Below are 20,122 nucleotides of genomic sequence, written 5' to 3'. Positions count from 1 at the left end.
TGCAGGAAGTTTCAGACTAACTCCATTCAACGCATCACAACTGGCCATGACTTGATTTTATTCAGACTCCTGAACAGCGTTCCACTCTAATCACAGACTACACAAGTGATCATGAACAAGCAAACGTCTCTCATGAGTCATCATGAAAAGGAAAGATATTTTAAAAAGATCCAAGTCCTTGAAGGATGTGACCCTTCATCTCTGCCACCAACATCACTGACTCCATTAAAGTCTGCAGCAAAACTCCTTGATCTGTCGTTTCATGACATATACACAACCTGCTACATCTTATCCACGACCTGTCTCTGTATTCCGGCGAAACCCTTCAGGCGAAAAAAAGTGCTGACGCATTTTGATATTTCACTTCAGGGAGGGTGAAACTATCCAAAAGTACTTTATCTCCAAGAGAAAAAGTTGGTCCAGATTAGTGGGCAGGTAAGATAACGTTATCTTTATAAACTGTTGCTACTATGTCATGTCTCTCTTTATCAGAGGGCAAATTATGAAATTTCACTTCATCCATCCAGGGCCGGATGAACCAGCCACAGGGCCCCTGGGCACACACACGTCCTTTTGGGCCCCCTCCTCTCGGTACGCACCCACACACCTTAACTCAAGATACTAAAAGTAATCTGAAACTAATTTTTAGCTATTACAAACTACTTTATCTTTACCTTTTATGTAGCGCTCGCTCATTCAATTTGAGTGATAAAGTTTGTCCAACCCCAAGGCTTAGTTTTAGGTGGTGGGGCTTCCCTTTGATTACATTTGAATTGCAGAATGTGCCGTTAAGGAGGTGATGTGGTGGGAATGTGGTGGTGGGAATGAAGGACCAAAAAAACTCTTAAATGTTGAAATTTATTGAGAAATTTTGATTATGTCTGTACGTAGACCCCCTGCCCCACCAGTACATAATTAGTGCTCTGTATATTCACTAAATGCATCGCATTGGTTGAGGCCTCTGTATCAACAGAGATAGTGTTTAGGGCACGATGTGAACAGAGGCTGTGACTTGGGCCCCGTAATCTTTCTAAACTGTGGCCTACAGTTAGGAGCCTCAGGCAGGTCAGTATCTGCCAGGGTCCCGTCTGGCTGCACATTTCAATTGAAATTAGTGAGATGTTGCGAAATGCATTGAACACAGACGCGGGAACCCAGAATCTTTTGGGGCCCCCTGGTAGAACCCTGGGGGCCCCAGAACATATGACTGGTACTCGGTAAGTAAAGTTAGTGTTATTTAACAGAATAGTGACGGTTGGCACTGTAAACGTCTTTGAGAGTTAAACTGGGCGTCAGTATGGTCAACAGAACAGCAACCAAAATCCTTCCAGTCAGTTAAGTTGCAGCATTTGAACTGACAGCGCCCCCTGGAAAGCCTCCAAATAGGTTTGCCTCATTTGAATTAGAGAAGCTGGTGTTGTTGCCAATGAGACTCCAGTATTAAGACTGTTTTGCCTGTGAGGACTTAGTATTCATTATTCATTCAATAAACACCCTTGGTCATAAATACCCTTGTTCTCATCCTGAGCCTTGGTATATTTCAAAACACAATCATGAAAACTGAATAATATGTGGGACCTTTAAGGTGTCTGAAGCCAATATTAATAGTACAAGGTGTTTTCCAGATAAAGCCCTTCGTCTCTCCAGGCTAATATCACACTGTGTTTGTGAAGCAAGTTCTGATGGTGCAGAAATAGAAGGGGGGGAGCAGGTTGTGAGGTTCGTCCCTCTGAGCTATTCCACTGAGGCAGGATTAATTCAAGGCACTGGTGCAGGGAAAGCACATTTCTGACTAACCATCTGTGCCTTACGCATGATAAAGCTATTCTCTTCACATATCTATTTCTCTTTACAGTGCATCAACATGCAGACTGCCATATTTATGCAGTTAAAAAAAATCAGTTAATGACTCAGTTTCTATTAGGTTTCAGTATCAGGGATAAGGTCTCCATGTGAAGATGGTAACAATGCGGCTAACTAACCGACACTGACCACACTCCACCGGCTTGGAGGAAAGTCTGGAAAAGCATAAGGAGATAAAAGAAATGTGCGATTACCAATTGGTTTGCTCCCTGCCAACATCGCCCACCTCCTCTACTAGCCACCGTGCCAACTTTCATCTCTCTCTCGCTATCTCTCTCTCATTCTCACTCTCAGACACACACATGCACCAACACACAAACACCATACCCATTTCCACATTGGTGGAGAAATTCCAGGAATCGTGGCCTAGTCATCTGGACTGCAAAAAAAAGTGGAAAGTAATTTCAACCTGGAAGATTGTTTGATTAGTCCCACAGACCCTACTGTTTAGTGGTGTGTGTGTGTGTGTGTGTGTGTGTGTGTGTGTGTGTGTGTGTGTGTGTGTGTGTGTGTGTGTATGCGCGCGCACATCTGTGTGATTTATTGCCACCATTTCACAGCATTTTCTCCCCTTATTTGATTAAACAGCCACAGGTGACAGTAGAAGCACTATTGCCAGGAAATATAGATTCATGACAGTGGACAGTCCAGCCTGCTTTCACTTGATTTTCATATGGCATATTCATTTGATTTTCATATGGTATACTAAATATAATGGTAGAAAAGTAGTCTACGACAGGCAGATCTGAACCAATAGGCACAGTACGCATTAACTAACTAACATTATGGATAGTTGAACCACTGGTGTGAGCAGGTTTCACATTCAACATCATGGATGATCCCGTTAGTCCAGTCGCTTTAGTGATTTGGACCTTCTTGGGAAATGTGGTTTTCAGCTCTGCTCATCTTTCCACAATGTTGAATGAAAATTTTAGTGGATATTTTACATTTTTTTGTCCAAAGACTGGTTGAGTCTGCCACTGTTTCCATCTGCTTCCCTGTCTTCTGTGTAGTGTTTCCCACCCCGAGTGTGACATAAATTAAACATAGCCACCATGTGAATATGGCATATGGCGTTTCAAGTGACTGCTCTAACCATATTTTTTACAATTGTTTTGTAAAACAGTCCACAATGTAATTGGATATTGTTAGGGTTAGGGTTAGGGTTATGACCTCAGATTTGGATAAGTTTCAAGTTGTAACAAAGATGAAAGGCTATAATATCACAAAGTTGAGTCATCAGAACTCAGAACAGCTCATGTGAGCGACACCTGAGCCAGATACGCCAGCACTTTGCTTTCAGGCCGTATGAAATTACATTTCATGACCTGGGAGACACAGAGCAAACTAGGGCATGCCATAACATTATGGAAATCTCTCAGCTCAATGCAGTTGGACGTTTCATTTAAAGACAGCAGAAATTGGAGCAAAGCTGCCACAGATGTCAGAGGGCAGGTGAGGATATGGCAAAGTCTGTCTGACTGTAAAAGGCAGGAGTCAAGAGATTCAAATGCAGCAAGGCGTTCGCAGACATGAATAGCATGATGAGAGAATGTCAACAAAAAGTAAATATATCAATTCTTTCTTTGACAAGCTTTAGGGTTCTTTCACATTTGATATTTACTCAGTCAGTTTCCTTTGCTGTAGGAGGTGGTGACAGGCCAACGGAGCTTAGATGTGCAGCGAGCATGGCAGCTCAGGGAAGTGGCCCCATGCTGCTGCTCAGTAAACCCTGGAGTGATTTATTTTAAATAAAAAATTTAACTGGGGCCAAAAACAGGCAAATAGAGAACAATTAAAACATTTCATGGACAATTTTTGTTGTCATCCTCTTCTATTGTCCTTAATTCTCTTCTTCATTCTACATTCACTTCATGAAATAGCCATTGCACTAAATAACCTGCTTTGATAATTCATTACTGTCAATGACCCAGACACTGGAAATTGTAACAGATTTTCCACTTGCTTTATGTAAGCCCACTGCCGGTCTATTGTGCTGCGTTTAATATTTTGTTCAATGAATGACTAACCTGCATAACATTTAAGAGGCACTTTAAAAATAATGGATCGTATTCCTACCAGATGACTGAGTTAAACTGTGCTCAACGGCGTCAATGCTTTTGTCAATGTTTTGTTTTTATGCTGTTTTTTTTTTTTGTCCTGCCATGTGCTACAACATATTGAGGATTATGTGCTAGATCTTTGATATTTGTCTCAAATTGATTTCATTGCACATTGGCAGATTGTCCAGACAATATTTCTGCACCTGCATCTTGTCCCCCTTCGTGGTGTGTGTGCCATTCCTCCTCATCACATCGTCATCCATGTTATCTTACATGCATCAGATCACATGCGATGGGAGGAGGAGCCGACTAACTCTGTGCAATATAATGGAAAAGTATAATATTCTCTATGCAGAGAGAAAAGATCATACTGTAAATTCAAAGCCTCCAGTATCCAAAATCATGATTCGCAGGTCCAGATGACCTGCGGTTCAAATCATAAAGCGTTAGCCTCCAGTGAGTCGGGGCTGTCAACACTAACATGTCAACATCACAACATGAAAACACAACTGTTCCCAAGCCCTTGATCGACCTACATTTGATAAAAACAGAACATGGCAGCTTAAACAATTTCACTAAGTACTGCCCTGTCCTTGTCACATACCGTTTGTTATAAATTTAGTCAGAGGTACTAAAACCTTACTCAAGCAAAGTAAAGGCTCTAGCTGTCTGGCTTTGTCAGCACATGCTCCAAAAATCATTGGATTAGCTCAAATAAGTCTCAAAGAGTTTAACTCTCAGCAGGTTCTGACAAACGCCCCGGCAATATTAAATGACAATAAATTCAACCTCGTCCCATCAAGTAGGAAGCTTTCTGGCACCCCAGTGTAAAGAAAAAACAGCTTTGTACCAGAAGTAAAACAATTTTTAATTTAAACGTGTCCCATCTCATTTTATTTTGTGTATTCTTTGTTTTGTTTTTAATGATTGTTTGTACCTTAAATTGCATCCTTGGAATTGCCCCATGCGGGATAAGTAAAGTTATATTGAATTGAATTGAAAAGCTGCATCAAATAAGCTACAAATAACTGTCAGGTTTTGAGATACTGTACACTAAGTTTAGAAATTAAATACTGGCTCCCAACACAATGACAATAAGCTGTGCTGAATAGCTTTGTTTGTGCACGCTCTCCCTCTGTGGTATCTTTGACATTGACTCGTGGCTTCTATAAAGGGAATGGCCCTAGGGGAGGAACAGCTCAAGAGAAAGACATTCAAGCTCCTTCTATGTCATGTGGATTTGTGGCTAGTGTAGATACATCGGTTACATAGTTTTTTTGCTGACTAAATACGCTTATACTGTAGATGCCTTATGGTAGGGGACGAGATTTATTTTGGGAAAACAGATGTAGCGTGCTTAGATTTCAGTTTATTACCAGAAAGATTGCGTCCGTTTATACAAAGCCACAGATTTTTTTGCAGGGAAACTGCCAGAGTGGAATTCCCACTGTTACTTTACTGTTTTCTCCTAGTGACTGTAGGCTTCTGTGTCACGCTGTTTCCTCCTACGGCTGACTATTGAGTCAGCGGTTGGCTCTAGATGTGTGGCGGTAGAAAAGCTGTACCGGGTTTAAAAAGAGCAATCTCTTCGAGTGACTGGCCCCCAGTGCAGCCTGTGGACCGCCTCACCACACAGCCGCAGGTCACCTTCCACTGAGCCAATCAACAAAAGACATATGGGGTTGGTTTAAAAGCTTTGGCTGCCTGCCTGACCAACCTGCTACTACAATCCTTCATGGTCACATACAGCGGCCCTTATTCATGTCTTCATCCTGCATTTATCCTGTATGAATACAGCAGGCACTTCTATCTTGATAACTTAAAAAAAACTAAAATTCTGTCTCTCAAGCAACTATTATACCAGACTTTGTGACCTTCAGTGGATTTTTTTTTTCAAACAATTCCTCCTGAGAATGGAGCAAGAGTGCAGCATCAGGTCAGTCAGCATGTAGGAAGAAGTGGGACTTCTATCACGGCCGCATCTGTAGCTTCACTGCTTCTTGCATTAAATTTCACTTCCTTGCATAAAAGTCACATTCTCTTAATGGCTTTTGCAAAAGTGTAGGGCTGTGGATTTGCCACTAGGGAGAAAAAAAATAAATAAATAAACACTCAATCTACATGCATTTTGCTTGCACATTTTTGGATAAACGTCCCCACAACATTACAAATTTGTGGGCTCAAAATGATACATTTGTGAGATCAAAATACAATTTTACCATTCTGAAATGCTTTTTCTTGGGTGTAAATATTTTCCTACCCCCTGCATTAACACTGTAGTAGTAGCTTAGTACATGTTGACCAAAATAACTGGTTTCATAATTACATACTGATTAGCATGAGCATGCAGGGTAGGAAGGAGCCAAGAAGCCAAGGCAACTTAGCTATTAATATGTATCCCTCATAAAAATCAGACACCCAGTCTGGACAGAAGAAGAGAGCTGTCAGTAGCTATAAGCTAGCTGACATTAACATAGACAGCTTGCTAAAGATAACGTCTAGCTGCAGCTTGATCATACCCAAATACGTTCTTATCATTGTCTCATCACTCTCTTATCAACTGTCCTGGCAGCAGGTAGGAAAAAAAAATATCTTTACCAAAATAAAAGAATTTCAAGATGCCACATTTTGAGCTCACCAGTTCATGATTTTGATCCCTCGATGAAGGGGACTGAAGCTATAAACCACGTGAAGAAATCAATAACTCAAAATTAGAGGTGGCGACAGATTCTTTTTACCTTTTATTTAATTATTATTTTTTACCTTTTTATTTAATTTCCACCCCAGGGGGGTGAAAAACTTTGACTAGACAGCTATGGGATTATTATGTCACCTCACGATCTTTGCAAATGAAGCTGAATACTAACTAACACAAAATCATCCAGGCATAGAATATGTTAATAATTGAGTCATTACAGGCCAGGAATTACATGCATCAATGGTAACAGCTCAGATTGACTCAAATGCTCTATGCCTGCCAGTGTTTTTTTTTATTGATGTGCTGAAGCAATGTTCTCATGAACTAAGTACGTAATTACTTGTGAGGATTCATCAGTATATTGAACACATATTAGCATTGGAATTAACAGATATTAATTAGTGAAAGTGAAAGCAGAAAACTGGGAAAAGGTTCTTGGCAAAAGCACTGGAGCGCTCTAACCTTTTCCAGTTAGACCAGCTAAGGGTAAAATTCAGAGGATTTTCACACACTGGAATTACACTGATTTGAACGTGAATTTTAAGATTCATTTCTTTCCAAATTATGCTCAGTCAGTCAGCCTTTCCACCAATAGAATGGAAAGTATGGTTATGGATTGTTCATATTTTTTTTTCCAATATTGTGTAGATTTAACTTAGTTTATAGCTGATTGCAGAAGTACTACGAGTGCTACACCTGCCATTTAAAATCAACATTTTACTTCGGAAGTCAATGAAGAAACTAGACAAGAAAAACTCACAGAAATTTGAAATCGGCCATCTGGATTTCCACACATCGTGGTGTGAGGGTGATGTTTTATATTTTCTCTGAAAAATCAGGGACTAAATCAGTTGATTGTGTGCTTTGCCAATCTGGTCAGGAACAAACTGTTTTTTAAGCAGCGTCTTTCCCCCCGGATTGCGAAGGCTATTACCCGAGCTGCAAGAGAGTGAAATTGTGCCCACTTTACTAGAGGAATGGCTTGTTCAATTGTTGGACCAAATGTGACGACGTCTTGGTGTAGGAGGTCAGCAGCCAATTGTCCATCACCAAATACCTTTGTGAGATTCCCATCCTGTCCTGTCAGTCTCTGCCAGGCACTTTGGGTGTGATTTTATGTCCCACAGGGTATAAGTTGTACCTCTGGAACTGAAGAATTATATATATAAATTATATATCCCCCCTGAAGGGAGGGAAGGCAGTATGATTGGCACTTCAAATATCCTTGAGATGGTTCAGTGAATTTCATAATTTAACTAAGGGGAATGAACATGATGTACATGACATAGGTTTGTCCCAGGAGAGTGGAGGGTCTCTTGATTTATGAACTTCTTATACCCCAAGGTGGGATTGTACAGACATTAGGGATCCTGAGTCTGAATACCATATTGTAAATAATTTAACAGGAATATTTGTTCCGTCCAAATGTCTTCAATATTGTTCAGATATTTTAATAGTATGCCTGTAGTCGTGGGGAAAACATATAAACTCGATTGGCTTTTGTAACTCAAAAGAGAAGGGGGCGGAGCTTGTTTGCATTTCTCAGTCAGTCTGCTTGTGTTGCTGCTGCCTGTCACACAAACACAGCCAGAGAGAGAGAGAGAAAGAGAGAGGTGCTTGTTCGTACGCTTTTTGTTTGCTGCGAGAATTGTTTATTTATTTTGATTATTAATTTAGTATTGGTGAGTTTTTTGCTTTTTCTTTTCCCGGCGGATCTGCTGATAGACTTTGTGAGGCGGAGTTGGTTCGACTGGGAGTGGATTAAGAATTAAGAAGTCAGTTCAGTACAGCAGGGATGTTGTGTCTCCCCATCACTCCACACCGCTGGTTCCTCCCAGCAAAGCTTTTGATTTATTTAGATTTATTTTAGATTTAGATAACACTAACAAAACATAAAATCGTGACCTTGGTATTATAAGGTTCTATCTGACCTTTTTGTCAAAACTGAGTTAGTTGCATGAACCTATGCTATGAGTGCCTGTTGACATATGTGTGGTGTTATTTTTTTAAAATAATGATTTTTGAGTCTGTAATTTCTAAAACAAAAGGACCCATCTCCATTTAACTCAATGGATGCTGAAAACTTTGAAGCTCAATATCTCAGAACTATCCTGAAGGCAGATAGACCCTTACAATTCTAAGATCACGAAATGCAATTTATTTAAAAAAATATATATAAAAACAAAAATTTAACATAAAAATTTAATAAATGGATTTTTGCTGTGGCAGGCAAAGCGTGGAGCTTTGGCGCCCAAAGTTCAACAACTTGAACTTTTTTTGTGAAAATCCAATAGAAACGAGAAGTGACACAGCCAGGAAATGAAGGAAAATGGAGGAGAAATTAAATCTTGCTGTATCTGAATTCTCTGAGCTGTGCAATACAACTTCGAGGGAATATCGTGATCTCTGGAGGAAAGCCTGTCCAGGAAACCGGCTGCTGCTCTTTCTTTTCTTCCCAGCAGGGCCAGTGCTAGGGCCAGGGTTTTCTTTTGAACAAGGGACACATACATCAAAAGCTTTTTCCAGCGAGCTATAATGGTGACCTTCTTTCCTACTACTAAATAAAAAACCCTGCCTATTTTGCACACTCCTCGTCAACTTCCTCTGACCTTCTAGCCCACTGTGTGCTGTACCAAGCATCGAGCGCAGAACCACATCCTATGTATAAGAAGGGCCTTGAGGTGACACAGCATTACACAGCCTGTGACAGGCCATGGTGGTCTAATACAGGTCAATGACTAAGACGGTCCATACACCGGGTAAGAAAATGGACATAAAATAAGGCTTCTCTGGTGTGTCAAATTCAAATAGGCTTAATTGAAGAACCAAAAAAAGGGAAATCCGCACTCTCAAAAAGATTTCTTGATTGATTTATTTTACGTGTTTCAAATAAAAAATATGCAGCTTGGCAAACTGAAAAGACAACGTTTTGCCCATAGGCTTCGTCAGGTCATTGGTTACACCTGTTAGTGACTTCCTTTTAATACAAATAATAAATAGACTCTCATATACTAGGGGCAGTATCTACAAATCAAAACATATTCACATCTAAAACAAAAAACAAAATTACATTCATTCTTACATAGGCCTACATAAGCAAAAAAGGACCAATATCTATAATGTTTACATCATTCTATAGAATTACTTTGACAGGAGATATGCTGTTCATATTTAAACCACATATATGAAAGCTATACAAATGGAAGTCACATCAACATAATAATATCATAGACATGACAATGTATCAATACCTTTAGCAATATCCTGAATGTTATTTAAACCTCCCATTCAAGAAACCACAAACAATGGAAAATGGAAAAAAAAAAAAAAAATAGACCAAAGAAATGGAGCCAACTTCATTCAGACCACCTGGGGTCAGCGTACCTAACTGAAAAATCCCAAATCTTTCTCTTCTCAAAAGGTAGTTGTCCAAGTCACCACCTCTCCTCCTCCTCCTAATGCTGTATGCTATTTTTTATTCCATTGTATTTTATCCCAGTCCATAAATGTTCAGTGTCCCCCAGTGAGGGGGGGTTGATGGTGGAATAGTTCATAGTGAGAATTTTGATTCATAAAGACATCTTTTCAGTTTGTAATTGACTGATTAGTGTTTGTTTATGGCTGGGTTATAAAAGCCTATGTTTATGGTCACAGCTGTTGTTTATGTTTATGTTTGTTGTTAAATACAGCTTTAAAAAACAAATGATTTGTTGTTATACACTGCTGTTATATGCTTTAATATGTTGACAATAGCAATGGCAATGATTACAAGGGGAATAAATAAAGTATTTTGGAGAAACTTTGGTTGAACAAATACATACACAAATACAAATTGTCTTGATCAGCATACCCGGGATAGACTTCACACCAGCTGTAGCTCTCCTCATTCACTCTGTCTTTATGTTTACCCTCCAATTTAGCATGCAACATCAAATCTCTCTTTAAAAGCATTCTGCCTTGAGTGATGACCACTGAAACAGACAGACCATCAGAGCCTGAGGAAGTGGTGCTGGGTAATGCTTTATTCACAGCTGTGTCTTTTAAGCTCCCCCCTTTCCTTTCATGCCCTCATAACACATTAGGAATATCTACAATTGTAGGGCATAAATTAAAATGTTTTGCCTGTGTGCTGTCAAGAGTCTCACACCACACAGCTGAGCTGAGGTCAGTTGGTGAGAGGAAAAGAGGCCAGGCGCTACAAGTCTACGGCCCTAAGGGACACCAACCAAGCCACATATGTAGGATAGCATGTCAGGATAATGAGAACATATTAAACCACATAACAAATCCAAATAGCGAGCATATGCTGTCACATCACATAAGGACTATATCCATGTAATTTATTGAAGATCACGGCATGAAAGAAAATAAGCTTTTGACCAGCATCTTCCAAGGCCAAAAGCAACCAAGCCATTTTATCGATCCTGTGGCCTTTGACTTTTATCTAAGAGCACCATCAAACAGAGATCCCATCTCTCATTTTTCAGTGTCAAAGATGGAAGAAATGTTCAGAATTAGATGAAAGAGATTTTCAAAGCAACTTCACACTTAGAGGTGTGGAAATAAATTATTAAATTGTTTTTTGTAAGGAAACATAATGACATATGTGTTAACAATATAAAATCATCTGTAAAATCAATGGGTCATCATTGGCTTGCAACAATACACTTGTATCATTCTTTATTTGAAGGGAAATCGCCGGTGTGGTATAAGAGTTGCATTTCATAAAACAGTTTAAGCTTCCATTCAGAGCATGATATCATTGTATGTACATATATATATGAATGTATGTATATGTTGTAGCATGGTATGGAAATATATACTGTATGTGTGGGAAGGTGTTAGTGTATGTATGAATGTAAAAAACGGGAGCTATTCATAGTATTCCCATGATGTCACATGCATTTCCTACCAATATGGTGCCTTACAATATACACTATTCATTGGCTGTGGCTGTCGTTTGATTATATTCACCTGTTAATTGATTACAATGTTATTTTCCTACCAAGATGGCCGTGTGATGATGTAACAGAATACTATGAATAGGGCTTTTAACCAAAGTCAAATTCCTAGCATGTGTTGCATACTTGGCCAATAAAGCCTGATTCTGATTCTGTCCATTACTGAAAAACAATGAAAAACAATCCACTCTGTGCAACAGCTCTGCATCAACCAAGATTATTAAAAAGTAAACAAAGCAATGCTTAAACTCAAAGCGCTCCTATCTCTAACAGTAACACTAATTGGGAGCTGCTTTTGGATGAATTTGGATTAAAAAGAAAAAGAAAAAAAAAAAAGGCTCTACAGCTCTTCTACTGTAGCTTGGATGGTGAGCCAGTGTTAAGCACAGCCGGGGGAGACTGGTGCTGATTGGACACCCCCTGGGGGAGATGGTATGCAATGGTTAGTGAAATGTTTGAATTTGCTGACTGACTAACCTCTTATCCAGTCCCACTGTACAGAAGTAGAGCAAAGGTTTCAAGGGAGAATAGAGTACCAAAGGAGAGGTACTTTAATGAAGACCTCGGTGCAATCAGTGGATTCAAATAACTGGGCCTGTGCGATTTCGACCATGGGAAACTGCACATGGAATTGCATCAGGAGGATGTGTTGCTAACGTAAGAAGAGACGTTCTGTGGTTGGGAAGTGGTAAACCTCACTCATGCGGTAACAAACCAATAGAATCTGTGCATCCAAATCTGCCCTTTCTACATGTGAGTCCATGAGGGGCTTTCTCACAGCTTTGTTAAACCTGAACTACGACCTATCACTCCTCCACAGGGGATCTGATGACATATGATGGTCTTACGCTCATTTAGAGAGCCATCAAACTTCAGCGTCAGACATTAGTGACTCATTCGGTTACGCTGAGAAATGAGTAAGCTCCTGAGAGTGATTTCCCTTACACTGTCTTGGGTAAATATCCTGTTCAAATAAAATCCACTGCTGTATCACGGTTATAGAATCAAACCTGCATCTATATTACACTTCCAATCACTTCGAAATTATTTGTGCCCATAATGTTTTTATGAGAGATGATAAATCTTTATCTTTGCAATAAAACATCTCAATGGGTTAGTAATAGTCCTGAATACCGGGGAAACATCAACAGTTTATGTGGGAGGCTAATTGCTTATGTGGTGCAATCTCTTTGGTAATAAACAAAACCACAGAACAAAAATATACACAGCGTCTCATAACACATCGCCTAGAATTTCCTGTGCCAAACTTTTTTAGAGCGAGATAGCTGTGATTTTCATGTTTGATGTTGACCCCCAGTGTCTTTTCATTCACTGGCCAGCTTCGCTTCCATGTTTGCCTCAGAAAAACAAACTGCGTCGCGCTGATTCATCTCTGATTTAAAATGAAGTGACAAGTTGTATCCCCGACATGCACTGCTGCGGAAGCTCTGCTCTTCTCACTGAACCTGCGACACACCACAGTGTTGATACGACTCCAGCCTTATTAATCCAGATAAGGGAATCAATAAAGTTACATTGTGGACACAGTGATCCTGACTTTGATTTGTGGTGATTGGAAAGGCACACTGCGCTGATAGCATGTCTCCTCCATGGCAATGAATAGAGACGCAGCGGGATGAGGTGAGTTTACAAAGGAAAAGGAGCGATATTCACTGACAAATTACAGTTACACTCTGGATTTCCCTGAACTGAGAAGGCGCAGAGGACACTGAAATTGGAATACTGCGACACTGAGTTGCTGATATCATTCATCTATACTGTTGTGCACATCATGTCTGCCCGAGGGTTGATAGCAAGCGGACGACATGGCAGTGCCAAGCAGAGACAATGAAGAAACTTAGACCACATCTAGCAGCTCTACCCCAACAGCGACGATGTGCATTTCATGTAAACCATGGAACTGGATAAACGCACAAAAAAAAAGGACACGGGGAGGTTTAAAAATGCATAAGCCTCTTAAGCCACTCTGCAGACATTAATATTTATATATGATGAAAGAAATGGCAAAGAATTCATCTCCCCTTATACCTGAGTGGGGCTGAAACTGTGTGAATCCTCTGATTTTTTCTGAGACTATGGCAATGGTTAACTGAAATTCTGCTGACATTAACCTTACTCAGCTGCTCATTTCAAAGTACTGCTGAAATCCAACAAGGTCAAACACAATGTATTTATAGCTTTCAGTGTCCAACAACTGTGACTGTAGTGTACTGGGGCTTGTCTTCAATAGTCCATGTAACAGTAGCCTGGGCCTGGGTTCAGCCTCTCTTTCTAAGATGCAGGCGTATAGCGTAAAATGCTATGAGACATACCAAGGAGGCGATATCAAATGGAAGAGAATCTATTGTTAGTACGTGGGTCAGATGTGTAGCAGAAGGGGGGCAGTTAAAAAGAGACGTGTCCGAATACGCTTTGGTTGGAAAAACCTGTGTGCTGCAGCTTTCACATCAAAGTCCTTTTCTCAGTATCGTGACTTATTTCGGAGACTGCATGTAACAGCAAAGTGTTAATTAACACCTGCTCACGTGATTTTAGGGCCTCTTTCTATTCTTAGTCTGACCTATTTTGTGATTTGGAATTTGTATTTATCCACTGCTGTAGATGGCTGCTGCCTATATGACCCAGCAGGATCAAGATAATCACCTCAATTGCCTCAGGACATTTGGGAATTTGTTGTAAAACCTCGCCAGTGAGCTGAATATCAATTAAGCATTTAGGAGTATGGTGAAATCTCCTCTACTATGTTTAACTTGAATCTATATGCACATTGCTCTACATGGACTGATATATTCAACTGTATCTGTTACTGCAGCTAAACTGCTCCTGAATTCTTAACAGGATATAGATTGGATGTCCTTCAAATTCAACTGTCCTAGAGGAATTGTTTGAGTGTTTTTTTTTGTTTTGTTTTGTTTTGTTTTGTTTTGTTTTGTTTTGTTTTGTTTTAGAAAGAAATCAAAATCAATCCATCAATCCAATATCTATTTCTGTTTTTAATTATTTGCCTAACTCTGACACTAATTGTCCACTTGTGCTGTAACTTTCTGAACAAACCATCAAGATATGACAAGACTGTAATTTAAGTTCAATCAGGATGAGAATGAGTAATACGTGAGTGTAACAAAGGAATTTGCCTTGGTGCTGTGGGTGTAGAGACAGACAACTAACATTTTCACATTGCATATTGATGCACATGATGAAAGTACAGCAGGAATGCAATGGGACAGTGCAATATACAATGGATAGTAGGCTATACACATCATTGCACATGTATATATTCAACATTCAATATCCTAAATATATCCCTGTAATTCACCGTGGCTGCCAGGTGCTGCAACAACGAGGAAAAAGAAATACTGCACAACTGAATTTAGAAACAATGTTGCTATGATACTTTTGAGAAACTACTGTACACACAAAGCTTATTTAAAGAGTAACTCCACACTAAAACACTTTTTTGGGGTGTAAACTGGTATTGAGTATGTAGTTATGAAATACAACAATGCCGGTCATATTGTCAGCATTTGAGCACAAATGTGCCGATGTCGTATTTATCTCACTAAACCTGGCTCAGTTCGCCCTCTAGTGGTTAAAATTAGAAGCCGGTGTTCAGTTAGAGATTCAGCCGTGTTCAAGGACAATTATCCTAAAATTCATCATTTGGCAGAAAAATGTGAACCACCCTGTTCTCCTTATCATCAACCCAGACAAGCTCCAAACTGCTCTCCTCTCCCCCGCTCTTCACAACCACTTTCTTGCTTTTTTCAAAAGCGCGCAGTAGGCGGAGAGAAGCTCAAACCGGGTGCAAAATGACTCTTTAACAATGTCTCTACCAGGTGAAGTGAGTGTTTTATTGAGATGGTTAAAGAAAACTAAACCATGTAGAGCTTGAGACTACATAGAAGCTTTTTGAAGCAACACTCCCTCAACAACTCAAGGTGTCCTTAACCCTGCAGCTGTGGCCAACAGAAAAAGACTGCTGTTGTATCGGCCTCTCAAGTGTCATTTCGGGGCTTTTTACAGATTTTATCCGGAGACTTTTTTTTTCTCCTATTGCGAGAATGAATGGGATTTTTTAATCGCATTTTCCAATCGTTCTATTCTTAAAATGGGTGAAATAATGTACAAGAAATTGCATATAACAAAGTTATCACATATTTTAACATCTTGCTGAATTTTTAAAAAACATTTTGCTAACAACCATGGGCCAGATGTTGCGTTATCCTCCTTATGGCGAACATTATCCTCGCTTTACAAAGCCATGAAATGCTGGAATGCTAAGTATGGCTACTAGCGATTTTTTTGTTTTGTTTTTTCACTGCAGCTTTAAAACCCATCAGAATCCACCTCAACAAATAATGAAATGCATAATAGAGGAACCCTCGAAAGCAAACATAATCAAGAATGGCATTGGACGTAGTTAAAGGCAATCATTTTACGCCCCTACTCATTTTTACATTAGACTGAAAGGGGGCAGGATCCAGAATCCCTCATGTGGGAAGAAATTATGTCACACTTGAGAGGTCTACTGGGTGGCTTCTGGATGTGAATACTGGTTTCTGTATGAATGTGAGACAGGATGGTGCTGGAAAAGACCATGCGTGCTCAGCAATCCTACTCTGGATAAAGAAGGATTAAAAAACACAAACTAAGAAATTCCCTATAGGCTGCAGAATGGTGCCAGAGATTTGGCGCAATTAGACCTGTTCATGATCTTTTGAGAAGTGCGTGCTGAAGTAAAGCATGAGATGTTTAAGCATGTCATGCAGCAGTCTTGTCAACCTCCTCCAGGGATTGCATGCTCGTATGCACCAGAGGCATAATCTACAGAGACTGTAATGCTCTTTCACATGATCAGAAGTGCATTAAATAAGTCCAAGCTGTAGCCAAAGCTTCTCACAGACCCCCCCTTGAAATCCGCATGTTGTGGTATTTGTCCTCAAACTGGGACTACGATAATTGATCACAGACAGATAAGCCGATCAAGGTGCCCACCGTGGCTCTGACATGAAATTCCATGACTTTTCCATGACTTTCCATGAATGAAGTTGCAGTGCTTTCAAAAACTGTATTCCTTCCTGGTTTGAGAATGTTGTTTTTCAGCTCGGAAAAGTTCTGAAGGGGTAAACAATCTGGTTTGGGCTTGCTGTGGAAAAAACAGCTGAAAACCACCATCTAATGTGTGGAATGTGTGGAAGAAGTTGGAAAACATTATGCTATATTCCAGTAAAATGACCTGTTTGTACCCTGATATTCCTTCATTTCTGCAGCTAATTTATTAAATTCCCTGCCTGAAATACACCTCTCAAAATTCCATTATAATTCCAGGACTAATGGGAACCCTGATAGATATCAGATCCAGCAAAAATATAACAAGTTGTTTTCATGCGGTTGCTGCTCATGATCATTACATCTTATTTCAAGCACCTTATGAATCATGTGCATGTGACAAATCAACACTGATCTATAGCCCAACCCATGGGAAAAGTCATTGACCGTGTTAATAATAAATGTTGTTGACTGTGCGAGAGTGAAAAATGTATGATCTGCTGTCAGGAAGACTGATTCACATAATTACCCTACTCTTGGGCTCTATACACAGCACATCAAAACATCTGACACCTGTTATATTCCAACAATGAACTACAATCTATCCCATAATGCAAATGACTTTTTCTCGAAGAGTGTTGTTTTGGGTTTTTTTCTTGTTGATAATAATTGTCCTCGACCTCTTAATTTTGGTTTGTCACCTAGACAATAGAGCAGGAGGCTAGAGTCCAGGTACCATTGTTGCGTGCATTTTTATAATCACCTCAAACCTCCTGCCAGATTTAATGAGTGCAGACAATGTGTCACTTTATCCCACTGCATCTGGCTGGCTTAGTCTTTTAGTACCAGAAATATTCACTACCTCGGCACGATCTCGACATGATCACTTATCTTCAGGCTTTCAAAAGTATTATATTGATTGGCAAGGGTGTGGACAAATGAAAGTACGTCAGAGAAAGTGTCTGTAAACGTGTTGTCATGGCAAACGACTGCGCCTTTTCAGGCCAAGAGGAGCAAAACACAGAGCATGTCTAACTAATACTGTGCATCAGCAAAGGGCGGATCAATGCAGTGAGAGGCAACTGGACAGATGGATGGGGGGGGACACTGCACCTGAGCCTATTACAGAGATGATTACTGTGTTGCAGGAGAAATACTTACAGTGTCATATATCATGAATCTGTGATGCTCAATACATTACAGGAGTTATTTTGTGATGAAGCGTTGTCATTACCTTTTCTTGGTTTTGTCTACTTCTAGTTCAGTTACTTATTTCCTTCTTATGTGAATATCCATCTTATGATTAAGACAGGAATCACATAACATAACACATCTAACACATCTAACATACTGTTTGCTGTTACAATTCAGTTTCTGATTCATTCCAACCCAGCAGTGTCAGCCGTCATTACCTTATTGTCATTGAGATCAACAGCGAGTTCAAATTATCGAGTAATGTTGGGAACTACGGATAAGCCTAAGTTGCATTTGTTGTCTATTTGTAAATGCATTTCCCAGAATGCCTTTCAACAACCCGCAGAGAACGACCCTGAACATGAGCCTTGACCCCGAGCATTCAGCTGTGGGTCATATGTGTAGGTAGACAGATGAATAGCGATAGCGTAGTAAAAGCAACAAAGCAAGAGTTTTTTCCAGTCGAGAAAATGTGGGAGTCGCGCCCCTTACCCAAACCACTACTTGTATTGTGGCAGCATTGCATTATGGTCTATTGAGGCTACTGTCAAGGAACAAATGGGTCTCTCTGCCTCTTCCACAATGGATTTCTCCTGTATGATTGTTGAGTGTCGGTGCAAAATGGTGAGTCTGTAGAAAAAGCTCTTGCTCTTTGATTCTGAGGCACTGACACCAAAACCTGCAATTTACCATTGATGTTTTAGATAGCAGAAAAATGTTCTGCTATTAAACTCTTTTGTAACTGCACTGGAAATTTGGCCAAGTTTGGCCACTTATCCTCAGGAATAAGAATGACTAAACACCAAAATGGTCCAGAAATACAAGGTGCATCGCCAATAGCTGTTTTTAACAGTGTTAAAGGTGTTTTAGGGAGGATTTTTCCTTTAGAGAAATATTGTGGCATTTTCAATTTTAGTTTGCTGTTTTCATTTATAATATATCTGTGCATTAACAGCAGCCACCCAAGCCCATTCTGATCCAGCTGTTGCAGTGACAGGAGGTGTGATGATCACTGAGATTCACTGTCATCACTGTTTCACATCAGAGCAGCAGCAGACCAGGAACATATCTGCAAAAAACCCCTTGAGTTTACAGCGAAAATTAAGAAGCTCAAGACACAGACCAATTATTAAGCTCTTGTTTGTTTGTTGTGTTTGATCTGTTTAGTGCTTCTGTTTGTTTTTTCCTAAAGGGCAGAGCAGTCATTAGATCTGTCTATCACTAAAACATAATTTGTTTGGCTTTACTTAATGTTGAAGTAAAGATTCTATCAAGCCAGCACATATAACTGAATTGTGTATTTGCTAAAAATGTACATTACTGGTTACTTTATGCGACTACTACAAATTTGTGTTGTTATCCACAAACGACAAACCAGGAGGACACTGCAAAAAAAATCCAACATCCTACGATTTCCACATAAATGCACTGTAAGGAACTTTTGACATGATATCTTACTCGTTGTGTTGTACTTCACCCCATTGATGTACTCGGGGCAGGGTCTCTCTACAATCCGCCCGGTGTTGCTCCGTGGCCAGCAGGTCCCAATCTCATCGGTTGTGGCATTGCAATATGAACCTTGGAAAAAAACACAGGGTGACGCTTAGTTTCCCTTTCCCAAGCTGCAACAAAACCACCTGCAATATCCACATGAAAGAAGCAATCCAATCTTACCATCAATGTTCAGCAATGAGAAGGATGCGTTTTCAAAAAAAGTGTCTATCAAACTACAGTTCGGGTCTCCAAACTCTCCAAATATTATCTGATAAATTGTAGCATCCATGGCGCGAGCTGCTGGACTCAATTTAAAAGCAATTCCAAACGAGGTTAGTCCGAGAGGAGATGGACACCCGGAGCCCAGCGCTGTTCATGGGATTGTGAATCCGAGCAACAGTAATGACAAGTACGAGCCGAGTGCGCCTGTTTGGAGCCGCTTTGACGAGATCTTGTCCAATCAGAGCCGCGGATCCGCGCATCCATGTGCTGCAGTGAAACGCTACAAACACACACTTAACTAACCAGATGGGCTACTTCACTCTGGAACCCTAAAAGCCCTGCCGTGTTTACTATATTTCAGAAAAAAAGGTAAGTGCAGGTAAGAAAAGATTCACAATACAAGCGTGGGGAGGAGGCAGGTGAACTGGCGAGATACAGAATCATAATAAGCTTATGTTGCTGGAGCCTGAAAGTAATTCTCTGCTTTAGCAACAATAGACCAGGTAATATCAGATAATAGATCAGATAATAGAGAAATTTGGGAGGAGGGTGGGATA

General features: G+C 40.1%; 1 protein-coding gene across 1 annotated transcript in view; it reads right to left on the bottom strand.

Moving 5' to 3' along the window:
• Positions 1-19,632, bottom strand: part of LOC139645642 (corticotropin-releasing factor receptor 2) — a 33,293-nt gene extending 13,661 nt beyond the window's left edge. The window contains exons 1-2 of the mRNA XM_071521423.1: positions 19,524-19,632; positions 19,308-19,427 (exon numbers count right to left, since the gene is read on the bottom strand). Coding sequence (XP_071377524.1) covers positions 19,308-19,427; positions 19,524-19,632 — 229 coding nt within the window. The remainder of the gene's footprint in view (positions 1-19,307; positions 19,428-19,523) is intronic.
• Between the last annotated feature and the right edge of the window lie 490 nt (positions 19,633-20,122).

Source organism: Centroberyx affinis, unplaced genomic scaffold, assembly GCF_046629955.1.
Source record: "Centroberyx affinis isolate AG114_WGS23_722 - 3 ecotype Tasmania unplaced genomic scaffold, CSIRO-AGI_Caff_v1 ptg000888l_1, whole genome shotgun sequence".
In the NCBI taxonomy this organism is placed as follows: Eukaryota; Metazoa; Chordata; class Actinopteri; order Beryciformes; family Berycidae; genus Centroberyx; species Centroberyx affinis.
The sequence above is the reverse complement of the archived record's forward strand: the minus strand, read 5'-3'. Positions and strand labels throughout refer to the sequence as shown.